Below are 13,380 nucleotides of genomic sequence, written 5' to 3' on the forward strand. Positions count from 1 at the left end.
TATCCAATCCTATATCTGCACATAGTTGTTAAATGTTTATGTTTACCTTTGTTCGTTTCTTATCCTTGTTTTTAGCTTTTATTAGCTTTGTTCCTTTCTTATCCTTGTTTTTAGCTTTTATTAGCTTTGTTCGTTTATTATCCTTGTTTTTAGCTGCATATTTCTGTGTATGTAAATGGGGAGTAACAAAAAGCCGGAGTCAACTTCCTTGTATGTGTTCACACTTGGCCATTAAAGCTGGTTATGATTCTGAAAATAAATGTTTATATTGATTCTGTTCATTTTGAAACATAAATTGTTTTACAGCACCATCTAGCGGATACAACTCGAAACGTCGCATGGCATTTTGTTTGGCGCCGATGGAGGGAGTCACTCCTGAGATCTTTGGTCAGTCAGACGGCAGAACTTCCGGTCGGCATTTTGTTCTACGAGAGGAGAGCCTCTCGATGATCGTAACAATCGTCATATTTCTCACTAACTGTCGAAATTGGCTGCACTCCTTGTTTACGTCGGCGCGGACCGACTGAAACTCCGAAGAACGAATGTTTCCCCGTGAATGTACGTTGAAACATTCACCCTCGAGTGACGGAAAAAGAACGAATCAGTCCGACCCGGATTATTGTTGATAGCTAGCGAGCTAAGCTAACAGGCTAGCTTGGTTGAGCCAATCGAGTTCCTTCTGGAGGAGCTGCGAGAGAGAAGAAAGGGGGAGCTAGAGATACGGACACAAACCAAGCTAAAACATTCCCCTCCCTTTTGAACAGCAACATCAGAAGGTAAATATAATCACATATCTATCTTTATGCAACACACTTTTTTAAAATTGCGATTTATTATCAATAACATTTAAAAAATGTTCTGCTGCGAGACCACCTACGGCGTCGTTAATCGTTGACCGGGAGGTAACGGAAGCTAAGCGAACTAGCCAGCCGAGCTAGCGAAGGTGTGTTTTTTAGCTCCGCGGAGGCGCAACGGCCTCAACTGGATGTCATCTGTCGAGCCCGAGGATTGGGGCCGTTGGCACGGAATTAGATCCTAACGTTACTCACAACAACACGTCGCATTTTACACCGAGTCCACGGGAAATTGACTTAACATTCATCAACCTCCGACAAGCGCTTCCTTGTACGTTTTGAATCGCTGCCCCCTTTTTATTTGAACATGATTAGAAGCTAACCAACAACAGTTAGAGCTAGGTAGCATAACTAGCTAGCTATTAAAACCGCGACTATTGTTTTTAAAGGCAGTAAGCGTTTGTGATCTTAGCTGTTATCGTTACATTTGCTTCGCTGTTAGCTCTGAAAGATCCAGGCTGTCTCAACTTCTCTGCAGTGTAGCGTTGATTTGTTTGTGCGCAAGTATAGCGGGCTGTAGCTGGCAATTCGGCTATCTAAGATAAATAAATGAATGCTAACGTCAACCATACCTTAGCTAACTGTTTTGGTTGTCATTAATTTGTGTTTATTGACTCCTGACTATGTGCTTTGGTTTGCTGGAGCCTTTTGCAGGGCTAATGTTATTTTGGTTGCTATCCTGTTTTAAACTGTTTTGAGTGACTAACAGACTTGAGCACAAGCTATGTTGCCTCAGCTATAGTTACTGAACTTGGTAGGCATGTAAATGTCTTTGGGCTCGTTTTAGCTTGTTGACCACAACAAAATAGAGTTTGATTGCTCAACTGCAGTTAGCTAGTTTGCAGAATGCTTACGGTGGCTGTCGGCTACTGTAGGATGCAGCCCCCTACTACTACTACTACTACTGCCGCCACCATCACAGTGCATCTGTTCCTTTGTGCTGCCTCCTGCCTGTCAGTCTCACAGCTGTCAGCCAAGCCCCTGCGTACCGAGGAAAGAGCGCTTAGACCGGGCATGCTAACATAACAGCTATACCCAATGTAATGTTTACAGTATCCATCTGTTGATCATCTGTAATAGTTATGTCGTGTAGAAGAAGCTGTTGCATGTATTTACTATTTGACCTCAACGATCGGCTTGCATGGAGGTCTGATTGTAACATTGTGTTTACAGTTTTACAGTACTCATCAGAAGTCACTGTAAAAATGTTGTATTTATTTAGAAGTCCTTAAAATGGTTTCTAAATAACTGCTGCATACTGTTGCGTTCTAGGTTTGAAGGTTGTGTAGCAGTAATGCCATGGGCATTGCAAATATGAAATGCATGTATGGCAGTCAGTATTGTGATGCTGTATTTGACATTATTTTTTCCGTTTTGAGTTAGTTTTTTTTTAAATTACCATGTTCACTTTCAACAGCTTGAAGGAGTGGAACTTTTTTAAGTCTGAAATGTCAGTGAGTCTACCCAAGACTGCACAGCATTCTTCAAAAAGGTATTAATATAACTTTTTTAGCCATTACTCATTTCATTGACTTGTATTATTAACACTAGTAATGCCTGTTTAGTCTTAATTGAGGCAGCTGTGGATGTTAATACCATGTTGGGTGGTGGGGTAGTTGATGCTAATGTAATCAATGTCTTTTATTTTGACACCTATAATATTTAAACAGTAACTGTAGCTGACAAGGCAGCCCTTTACTGGACTTTTATCGGCTTGTTGTAGCAACCAGGTTTGTCCATAAAGCAAAATATTTCTGTCTTTCCTCTCTACATATCTTTGACCTCCCGTGCAGTCTTACTTTAGAGGTCACCCAATAAGCAAACAGATTTAAGACATATTGACATACAGTCCTAATTTGTGCAGATCTATCATTATAAGCTGAGAATCAAGAGCCGTATGGGTTGAAATTAGTGAATTGAAGAAAAAAGAGGAATGTCTGTACATACCCACACATGGTATAGTATCTACTGTGTTACCAGGGGCAATCAGAATATCAAGGCTTATTCACTAGAGTACATTATCAGTGGGGCAGCATTTTATTCAAAACACATCTACTGGTGGCAGCATGATCCATGACTAAGATCATGCTTTTCCCCACAAAGCCCCTTTCTTTCATGTAAGTTGTGTTTACAACAGTTTTACTATATATTTTCTATACAGAGAATGCATTGGATTTCACTTTTCTGGAAGCCATTTATGTTTGTTTATCACTAACTGCAATATGGAAAGTCTAAGCAATCTGACATGACTTCTAAATGTCTCATAATAAGCACTCTAAACTGCACAAGGTATAACAGAAATCACAAGCATTTAAATATTCTATTAATCGGTACATTTGTCACTGCTTATTGTATGAACCAGTATAATAACATGGCATGATTGAGCAGCAGGATGGTCTAATAGTTAGTGTTAGTCTGTTTATCATTTCTTGAGTAAGACTTCGAACAGTCATTCTAGTGACATGCAATTCTTGATCAAGTGCCCCTGTAACCCAAGCGAAGAGCACTGAGGATTCCCACCGTATGTATCAGTAACATAAAAATGGAAATATACTAGATATGAGTGAAAAAGATGAGATCCATGGCAGTTTATCTTGATTGACAAGCTCCAATACGACACATGTATTTGTGGCTTACAGATGATGCAGCCAGCACGATTTGTCCCTCAAAACACTATCAGCACCAGGGCAGACACATCAGTATATACTGCAAATATTTTTTTCATTAACTGCATTTGATTCCATTGCCTCTTTTATTTGTTTTGTAAATCCATGCTTTTGCTCCTCCATTTACTCTTGCCCTCTTTTTCTGCTCCTTCTTCTGTTCATCACTTTCACTGTTTTCATCTTTCTCTCCTTGACTAACCTCCCTCTCTCCTAGGAGTCAGGAGATGTGAGGACGGGTGTCGTCCATCGACCCCCCTGATCTACCTGTGTATCAACACACTCCCCTACCCTCACCTTCAGCATGAATGGGGATATGCCTCATGTTCCCATCACCACTCTCGCTGGGATCGCTAGCCTCACAGACTGTGAGTGACACACAGCTGTGTTCCAAGCACACTACCACTGTTTTTGCTGTGTCTCCTCTTCCAGAGTAAAATGCCTAAATTGTAGTTGTGATAGCATATTCTGTCTTTCTTCTCTCTTCTTTTTACAACCACATTTCCTGTATTGTTGATATTTGTTTCTCGCCCTGTCTCCCACCTCTTTCCACCTCACCCCCTTTCCATCATCTCTCTCTTCTCGTCTCAGTGTTGAACCAGCTGCCCCTCCCTTCCCCACTCCCGGCTACCACCACTAAGAGCCTCCTATACAATGGGAGGATTGCGGAGGAAGTTACCTGCCTACTGGGTTGTCGGGATGAGAATCTGGCCTCCCAGCTAGCCCATGGCCTCAACCAGGTCTCCACAGAGCACATGTGAGTGTATAAGTGTGTATGTGACAAAATTGTGCCCTTAAAAGAGAGGCAGGCACTACCTGAAGATCTGAGTTAACACATTAGCTTGGGATCCGACATAACTAGGCTTTATTAGTAAAAACGGGTACCGACAGAAGAGATGCCACTGTTGACCTATGGAAATGGAGTGATGTTTCTTAGTTTTCCTAATTGCAATACAAAAGAAATGTTTTTAATGCGATGGAGACATGAAGGACTTATGCCAGAATACATTTTAATTATTTACCAACAGGAACATTTTCTAGATGGTACAAATACTTAATGTTAAAGAGTCAAGAATTTTAATTGGAAAAATGTATCATATGAATTTATCTTGAAAGGAGCCAATTTTGTTTTAGGGCTCAACATTACATCAAAGCTTATGTAGAAGATGTGTCTAATGAGGCTACATTTGTATTGTTAAGCATTCTATATTGAGATACTGATATATTTATTAATATAAATCCACTTAAATATATACACACGACACACCAAGGTTGATGCAAAGATTGTGTAAATCCAATTTTGCCATTTAGCAGTTGTGCTCATTAATTTGCAACATTGTCTACACTGTCGAAATACAACCAACCTTTAAAAGAATATAGTAGGTTCAATCTCCCAATCCTGAGTTGTAGGCTTCATACTGTATCTATAAAATTAGTCATATGTTTAATGCAATAAATATTTGTATTCATACATGTTTAGTTTTTAAACATTGTTCAATATTTTCTATTTCTACTTATTACTTTTATGCTACCAGTTTGTGTTACTCTCACCATTGTATATGATTTAACTTTTTGTGTGTTTTCAGAGAACTGAAGGACAACCTGGGTAGCGATGAGCCAGAGGGAGATGCACCACTGCTGCTGCAGACCATGCTGGCCAGAAACCCTGGCATCTTCAGGGAGAAAAGTATGTAGATGAATACCTGTTGCGCATTATGACTCAAAAGCATACAATCATAAAGACCAGCTTCATGTTGATATTTATAAATAAATATACTTTATTTTCATTTGTGAACAGATGTCATGCAGCAGCCAATGGTACCACCATACAAGATCACCCAAAATTCCATGCATAGCCCTGCCCAGCCGGCAAACTTCCAGCCGGCTGCAATGTCTCCCAATCCACCAAGGTGAGTCGGGCTATAAAATATGGACGTAGTCTCTCGGACGTCACCCAGGTTTTTGGAAAAACCAAAGTGGGTTGCTCCTGGTGGCTCCAGCCGTTGACATCTGGGCAGAGCATGTTCCCTCCTAATCCAAAACTGGGCAAAGAGGTTGAGCACGGTGAAGCCGAGGCGGGCTGCATAAAGCCTGATTCAAAGGTTGACAAGCTAGGTTAAGAAGTGAGCTTGACTACTTCACTGGGAGGGTAGGAGAGCCCCGGGCGGCTGCCTGGAGACGGAGTTACTTAACAGCTGTATCAACTCAGATTCAGATAGTGTAAATTGAGCATAGGGGCCAGCAGCAGCGCTGGGTCTCACCTGTGTACAGCAGCAACAAGTCTAGGCAGTTGGGAGTCTGGGTCCTGCCGCTGTGGTTTGTGCTGCCTTTATTTGAGTTGCAACAGAGAGGCTTACTGAAGGTCCCCCTGGTCGGTCACCACCATAATATAGCACAATCAATCACTCAATCTGAAATTAGATTACACCAACATAACTGCACAGTTAGATAATAATGATAATCTTGAAGAGATAATAATTTCATATATTTTTAATTGTAATTTCACACACCACTATTGCAAACAGTGCACTTATGGTTTTGACACTAATAGAAGTCTGCAAGGGACTGAAATGTATGTGTAACATTAACATTACTGCTCTATGGGGATTGGCTTGCTTTTGGAGTCAGCCTCTAGTGGCCACTTGAACTGCAGTTATTGGCATTTGTTTGTTGGTTTAATTTCTCAGACCCAGAGGTTGCCGCTTGTGCAACATGTAGTAGCCTCTAATGTATCTTAACACTAAAAACTATAAGCATGTAACCGTACATATTTTTCTTCTTTTTTGAATTAGTACAGTTAGTTCAGTTGCATCACAACATTCAATGTTACCTATTTTCATGGATGATTTGCTGTATGTATATGTAGTGTCATAGATTAATTGGAAAATAACACAAAGATATTGTATTTTTAAGTTATATAATATATATATATATTTTTTTTACTCTTCATTCAACTTCCTTCTACTTGCATGCTAACTTTCTTTCTCCCTGTATCCTCCTCCACTTTGTCAGCCGGTTTGTGGCGCCCCAGACTGGTTCCAGTAGTCGGTACATTGGCCAGAACAGTCCAGTACCCAGCCCCTACACTCCTCAGAGCCCTGCCCCTGGTTACATACAGCCGTATCCCCACCAACAACCACCCAGTTATAACCAACACCAGCAGATACAACAAGGTGAGAGTGTATGTGTTTTGCCTGTTCGTGTGCAAGCATTTGGGAGTATGTTAAAAAGGTACCTTCTTCCCTCCATTGTGTGTACGTGTGCACCTGGCTGATGTGTATGATCTATATGATTCATTGAAAGACATCAACAAAATTTAAGACTTGCATTTGAGGTTTTGTGTGAAGACCCCATCTTAGGAGAAACATGCTTTGATAAGAGTTTTAGGTGTGTATATATGTGAAACTGGTGATCTTGAGTTTTGCTTTCTGACATGACAACATGTAGATTTTTATCAGCTATACATTAATTGTATATTGGAAAGCACATTTTAATCTTGTCATGTTTAGGGATCTTCTGATCCGACTTTTTCAGTCCTGATATACGATACGACTTTAGTTATCGGCTAATACCACGTTCTAAGTGTTTAATATATAAACTGTATGCCTTGCTGTGTGGCAACGACTTGGATCAAAGTGTGAAAAATGTACAGCATATTAATTGTATTTGTGCTTTGTAGTTTTATAATCCAATTTTATTTATTTACAATAACTCCAGTGAATTTCACGGTTTAAAACATATTGTTGTTTTACTGTTACTATCGCCCATAATAATAAAGATCCTATGCTGTGTGTTTACATAATGGGAATAAAATAAAAAATAAAATAGAAATAAAATTCATGCCCTCCAAACATGAATATGATGCACAATTCATGTTATAATAACAATTGTGTCTCCTCTAATTAAATATAATTGATTGAAATGCTTATGCTTCGCATTTAGAGAGCCTGCTCTGGTGCAATCGATACTATATTTTCAGTTCACTGGTATAATATCAGACCAACAACAGGAGGAACAGGTTCAATTCAATCATGCAGTGATTAACAGGCATCTGTTTCCGGAACAAGTTAGCAGCTACGAGCCAAAATAGGCCTGCAGTTTTTACAATGTGTTAATTGGGTTACATTTTCTATGTGGTTGAACTTTTTGTGATTGACACGCCATTTTTCTGGGTATCATGAAACCTTTCTGGAACTCCTGGGAGAACTGTAGCCACATTTATGCAGTTAAACCCAAAACATTTCTGATTAAATCCTCAGTCCACTTCATACTTTATTTTATCACCAACTTTTGGACACATCTTCAATTATTTTGCTGTCGTGATCAACAATGTAATAATTACTTCACTCATGGATTATTTAATTTACAAAAGATTCTGGCTCTTCTTTTATCTGGCAGTGTCTGTGGCCAGCCCCATGGTTCCAGGTGGCATACGAAATATCCATGAGGGCAAAGTATCAGGGCAGATGGCCAACGCAGCCAACCACCACTCAGACAGACATGGCACTGAGGACTACATGAACATTGTACACCGACTGAGCAATGAGGTACGTCTGACTGAAGTCTAGAATGAATACATTATAAGTGTACTACCCAACCAAGGCACACATTTCTGAACAAACAACTGGTCTGTATAGTCAGTTGTCATTTCTTTGCATGAGGTTTAGAAGATTTGTAATGTGACATTTTCAGCATGTGATGTCACTTTACATGATAACATGAAAGTCCTCACTATCACCACTCAGCTAGCACACAGGCAACAGTGAGCATTCAGATGAGGAAAAACATGGAATAACTGCAAAAATATTAAATATCTGTTTAGAAACTGCCTCAGACTAAAGTGAAGACGAGTTCTTAGAGGTGGTTATGTAATGTTCAGCCACATATGTTTGGTTATATTTACGTTATATTTGTGTGTGTTTATATTCCTGTGGAATGGCCCTTTTTTCACTGAGGGGAAATTCCCTGGATAATTTGAAAGATATTTAGGTAAAACATTGGTATGAACATGTAATCAAACTAAATCTGCAAAATTTCCCCACGTTTTTAGTGGTGATTTAGAAGTGGGTTTTTTATGCTCTGGTTGGAGATGTGATAACATTCTGAGTTTTATTTTGCTACCATAAGAGATGCTTTATCAGAATTCAGAATCAATTCTCTTTATTGTCATTATACTTGGTACAATTCAATTTTGTATGGATTCTCATTATCAAGTGGACAAAAATTGAACTTGGTGTCAACTTTTTAGAGATATTTTCAGTTGAAATTCCAGTTTAAAGGTCATACCTGATAGCTTACATCTGTCTTGTCTTTGTGCTGTCCAGGAGGGTGACTCCACCATGAGGAATCCTTCTTTCTCTATGAGGTCTCCACAGTCTGGCTGCTCCCCAGCAGGGAGTGAAGGAACGCCCAAACGTAAGGACACTGGAAGAGGAAAGGCGATACTGCCTTCCTTCTTTCATTATGTCTCTGGCTCTGTTAAACTCCGTAAAACTCATAATTACAATTTCACAACAAGGGAATAGTTGAAGGCCATTTACCCTTTAAAGGTCGCACAGATTTTCAATTTGGTCTTAGTGGCTGTCTTCGTATATAGCATTGTAAATTATTGCATTGTTATCATAGTTTTGCGTCTGGTTTTGTGTGCTTTCTATTTGCTTACCTTTTTTGAAGGACAACTTTCTTCTCTCTTTGGTCTTGCTTCCTTACAGCAGGTTCTCGTCCCCCGTTGATTCTGCAGTCACCACCTCCCTATGCGCCCTCACCAAGGGATGGAGGACCTGACCAGAAACAGCAGCTCCAGCAAAGGAAGAAACCCCCAGCGGTGAAAGAAGAAAAAGATATGTACGACATTGTAAGCTCTCCAAACAAGGACTCTACAAAACTCACCCTCAAGCTGTCAAGGGTCAAGTCAAATGAGTCTGATACCCCAGGTAAGGACGATTTTGGATTAGCTCAATCTTAGCTGGATCCTCTTTTTTTATTATGCAGTGTGCTTCATCTGCAGATTCAAATTTGATCACTTTCACAGCTTGTCAATGAGCCGCAGAAGTATGCTGTGCTCCTGTTATTAAGAACAACAAATGTCAGAGCTCTTGGAGTAGTGGAAACCCTTTTAAATACAACCCTGTAAAAGTGTTTTTGTTAATATCTTAGGTGATGTTCTACCAGGAATGGATGAGAACTCTGACAATATGGAGGCAGAACTGGGCTTTCAGCAGGTGCCTGTTCTCCAGCAAAATCTAGGAGCTCGGCTGCAACAACAGCAGCAAGCTGGTGGTGCCAGTGGTCTCCAGCCTCCCAGTTCCCCTTATGACGAGGCAGAGCTGGATGCCCTGGCTGAAATTGAAAGGATAGAACGAGAAGCGGCTAGTGAGAAGTGCTCCAAGGAGGTGCAAGATAAAGGTGTGTAGAATATCTCTAAATACAGCTTTATTGAGAAAAGCTGAATTTATAACTTAAGATGTTTTACAAGCATATTCTATCTTCTTGTCTTTCTCCTCACAGACAAGCCACTGAAGAAGCGAAAACAGGACTCTTTTCCCCTGGAGCCAGGTGCCGGGGGACCGGGTGGCCCTACAGGTGCTCCTGGCAGTGGATCAACAGGAGGGGGCAATGCTGGCAAACTGACCCCACAAGAGGCCACTGCAGCTGGGAATGGTGCCAGCCGTCCTCCCCTCATGGTGAGCATCGACCTCCAGCAGGCAGGTCGAGCTGATGGCCAGCTCGACCCCTGTCTGGCTGCCCCTATTCCAGCCCTTGAGGCCCAACGCTGGCCTGAAGAACCAGCTAGTGGGCCGGCTGCAGTGGAGGGTTCTGACACGGCACTGCGGTTGAAACCAGATGGACGACCAGAAGTCATCAAGAACAGGGTCGATAAACATGACAGCAGGAGAGATGGTCGGGAGTCATCAAAGCACCGTCACGATGAGAAGTCCTCTGACAGACGGGGAGACATGTCCAAGGCATCAAACCGAGGGGAACATGGACGAGACAGGGACAGAGAATCTGACAGAGATAGGAGGCATCGGAGCGAGACCGGTGGTCGACGCTCCCCTGACTCTCGCTGCCGAAGTGACCGAGATAGGTACCGGGCTTCTTCTACTGGAGAGCCTGGTCGGAGCGGCAATAGGCATGATGGTTCCAAACCGGCCTCGTCTGCCTCTGGCGCTCATCTTCCAGATTCTTTTCCTGCTCACCTCCTGGGAGGGCAGAGTGGCGCACTGAAGAACTTCCAGATCCCTAAGGTGATCTGGGCTGGCTCAAACCAAATATCTACCCACCTACCAATCATTCAACTTTCACTGCCTGCAATCTCACAAAACCAAATCACACCACCACTTGTTTATGTTTTTGTTTTTTCATTTGTATGCCTTTTGTTAACTCCTGGGATTGGTCTTCACATTATTTTACCACATTAATCCGTACCTAAGTTAACCAACTACTAAATGAATAAGAGTCCTATGAGTTGACAAAAGGAAGTACCTTAAAGTTGTAGTCCGTAAGATTTTCATCTAGTACATTTTCTGATAAGTTACTATTACGCTAACTATTAGAGTAGGTTAAAACAATGGTGATTGATCATATGACTCAATAATGAAAGCACTTGTAGTTGCTGCTTTTGCCGAGAAATACAATCTGAGTGTCTGTGATGACTTTCCCGCGCTAAAATTAAATGCGGCGCGCAGTTAGTGGCGCTTTTTACATCATTCCCCTTCTCTCTTCCTACCTCCTATCAGTGTGGAGCATGTGAAGGCATTGTGCTGGTGAGAGCTGGAAATCTACTGACGTCATACAGTCGACACTGTTCGGTTTCGCAAGGAACTCTGGGAGATAATGTCTCAGAGGTGCGCCTGCAATTACATCTTACCGCCAAAGCGGTCGCTAGAAACAACATATCTCAATTCTTACGGATTACAACTTTAAAGAAATGTTCCACTTAAATTTCTCACGTTTCATGTGGGGAGATGTCTGCTTAAACCACTCAGTATCATGCTGCCCTAAATCTTTAAAGAGGCACATTTCCATTTTTATTTGTTTCATCCTTTTGAACAACTGTTCTCAAAGCAATGTTGAGAGGTGCAACCCCCAGCCACACGACAGACTTATTTGCCCCCACTTATATTTAAACAAAATATTTTTTGTGTGTTTGCTTCCAAAAAAGCAACAACTGTTTGAATGTATTGCATACATTAGCTTCTTTTGTACAACTAGAAAGGTTTGTTTGAAACAAGGATCAACAACCAAACTTGCGCTAGCAGCCATTGTATGGCACCCAAGCAAAGTAGATTACACTGCCAGTCATTTTATATTGCATTCAAAGTTGGTCAACCACACAGCATACCAGTAATTAATGGCATGGCTACTGAGTATTTTGACTGAGTCTTTACCAAGTTGTCATAGAAATGGTTAAGAGTCATCCTGGTAGGACTAAAACAGCTATGCAGCCTTCTGGAGGATGGAAATGTTGCTCAAACTGATCAGTTATAAGGCTACTGGCGTAGGTCAGGAAGAATGAAATGGGGTCACAGTAACTATCACTGTTGTCTGTTTAGATCCTTAATATTAGGGGTGAGCAGTGCTTCGATTAAATTGTTTACTGAAGGATTATGTAATTAGTGTTATTGGTAGTGTTTGCAATGTGAAACTGTTTTCCATTGGCTAAGGAGTTATTAGCTCCCTGTGCTGAAATATAGTTGGCTGCATATTGTACATTTCTTTGGTCTGAATTTCAATGGGGAAAATGCTGACAAGTGGAAATATCCTCAACAGAGATCTCCTGCTTTGTCCCATCAACCCTAGTGGCTGGGGGAGTTGCTGCCTTGGCACTGCAGGGGTGACCATGTATTGACTATGACTCCTAGAATTTAATACATAGAGATGAATTGGAGGAGAAATCTGTTGATTATTCCTTTTAAATCTTTGTCATGAGAATTATACTGAAAACTAACATCAAAATCACTAATGTCATGTCAATCAGTTTTATCTATTGTTTCCATTGTATTATCTTACATGCTTTTCTCTTCTGTAAACAAAGCTTCTGTTTTTCTTTCCAAAACATCAAAATGTTTTTTTTGGAGTTTGAACATCAAACTTGTCAAACTCAGAGGACTTCCCTGACTGCTTTCTCTAATTTGTTTGTTTTTGTTTTTTCCAGCTTAAACGTGATAAGGATGACAGTGGGTCAAATGAAAGTTCAGTGTGGGGACAGCCCAAGGTTAAACTGGAGAGGCTTGGTTTGGTGAAGGACTTTGAGAAGAGGCCAAAGCCTGTAGTGGTTCTGAAAAAGCTCTCTGTTGACCAGATCCAGAGGATCATCCGGCACAGCAAGTCTGGAAAGAACAGGAACAAGTCTGGAAAAGGTAAGAGCAAGAACCTGTTGACTAGGGGTGTTCCCGGCAAAATAATTTCATAGTCGAATCAGATTCATCACGTCTTGCCTATAGTCGACTGATCGTCAAATCAGTTGTTTTTTTTGCTCATGAAAATCCCTCTTATCCAGGGTGGCGAGCCATGGACATAGCTCAGACAGCGGTGGCTTCATGTGAGTCAAGCGTTGCGTGGTCACGCGTGTCAGGCAGAGGGTTACTAAGAGATGTGATTTCTGATAGGGGCATCTTATTAATAGTATCGGTTGTAGTATGTGTTTTGTTTGTATCTTTCTTTGACAATAGCTGATGTATATTTAGAACTGTAGTTTCACTTTCACGGCGCTTTGTTGGATTGAGCATCTATAAGGAAAAACAACAAGAAGGCAAATATTCAAATTAAATGATGCTGATGATTAAATACTAGCAGACTGTTGTATTTCTGGCGCCCAGATAGATATAAAGCCCAGCCAAGATGCACTCTCACCGGATCCT

At 41.1% G+C, this 13,380-nt stretch overlaps 1 protein-coding gene across 3 annotated transcripts in view; it reads left to right on the plus strand.

Annotated features, from left to right (window-relative positions):
- Nucleotides 1-423: 423 nt before the first annotated feature.
- Nucleotides 424-13,380, plus strand: part of nipbla (NIPBL cohesin loading factor a) — a 32,566-nt gene continuing 19,609 nt past the window's right edge. Inside the window, exons 1-13 of one of the 3 annotated variants that reach the window (XM_083912609.1) lie at nt 424-776; nt 2,272-2,346; nt 3,735-3,885; nt 4,109-4,274; nt 5,104-5,204; nt 5,316-5,427; nt 6,530-6,690; nt 7,916-8,064; nt 8,842-8,932; nt 9,229-9,450; nt 9,674-9,922; nt 10,025-10,764; nt 12,675-12,879. In XM_083912609.1, the coding sequence (XP_083768735.1) occupies nt 3,822-3,885; nt 4,109-4,274; nt 5,104-5,204; nt 5,316-5,427; nt 6,530-6,690; nt 7,916-8,064; nt 8,842-8,932; nt 9,229-9,450; nt 9,674-9,922; nt 10,025-10,764; nt 12,675-12,879 (2,260 nt within the window). In that variant the 5' untranslated portion in view covers nt 424-776; nt 2,272-2,346; nt 3,735-3,821. The remainder of the gene's footprint in view (nt 777-2,271; nt 2,347-3,734; nt 3,886-4,108; nt 4,275-5,103; nt 5,205-5,315; nt 5,428-6,529; nt 6,691-7,915; nt 8,065-8,841; nt 8,933-9,228; nt 9,451-9,673; nt 9,923-10,024; nt 10,765-12,674; nt 12,880-13,380) is intronic. The other 2 variants (XM_083912610.1, XM_083912611.1) reach the window with 2 other exon arrangements.

This window comes from Echiichthys vipera (genome assembly GCF_963691815.1).
Source record: "Echiichthys vipera genome assembly, chromosome: 4".
Classification (NCBI taxonomy): Eukaryota; Metazoa; Chordata; class Actinopteri; order Perciformes; family Trachinidae; genus Echiichthys; species Echiichthys vipera.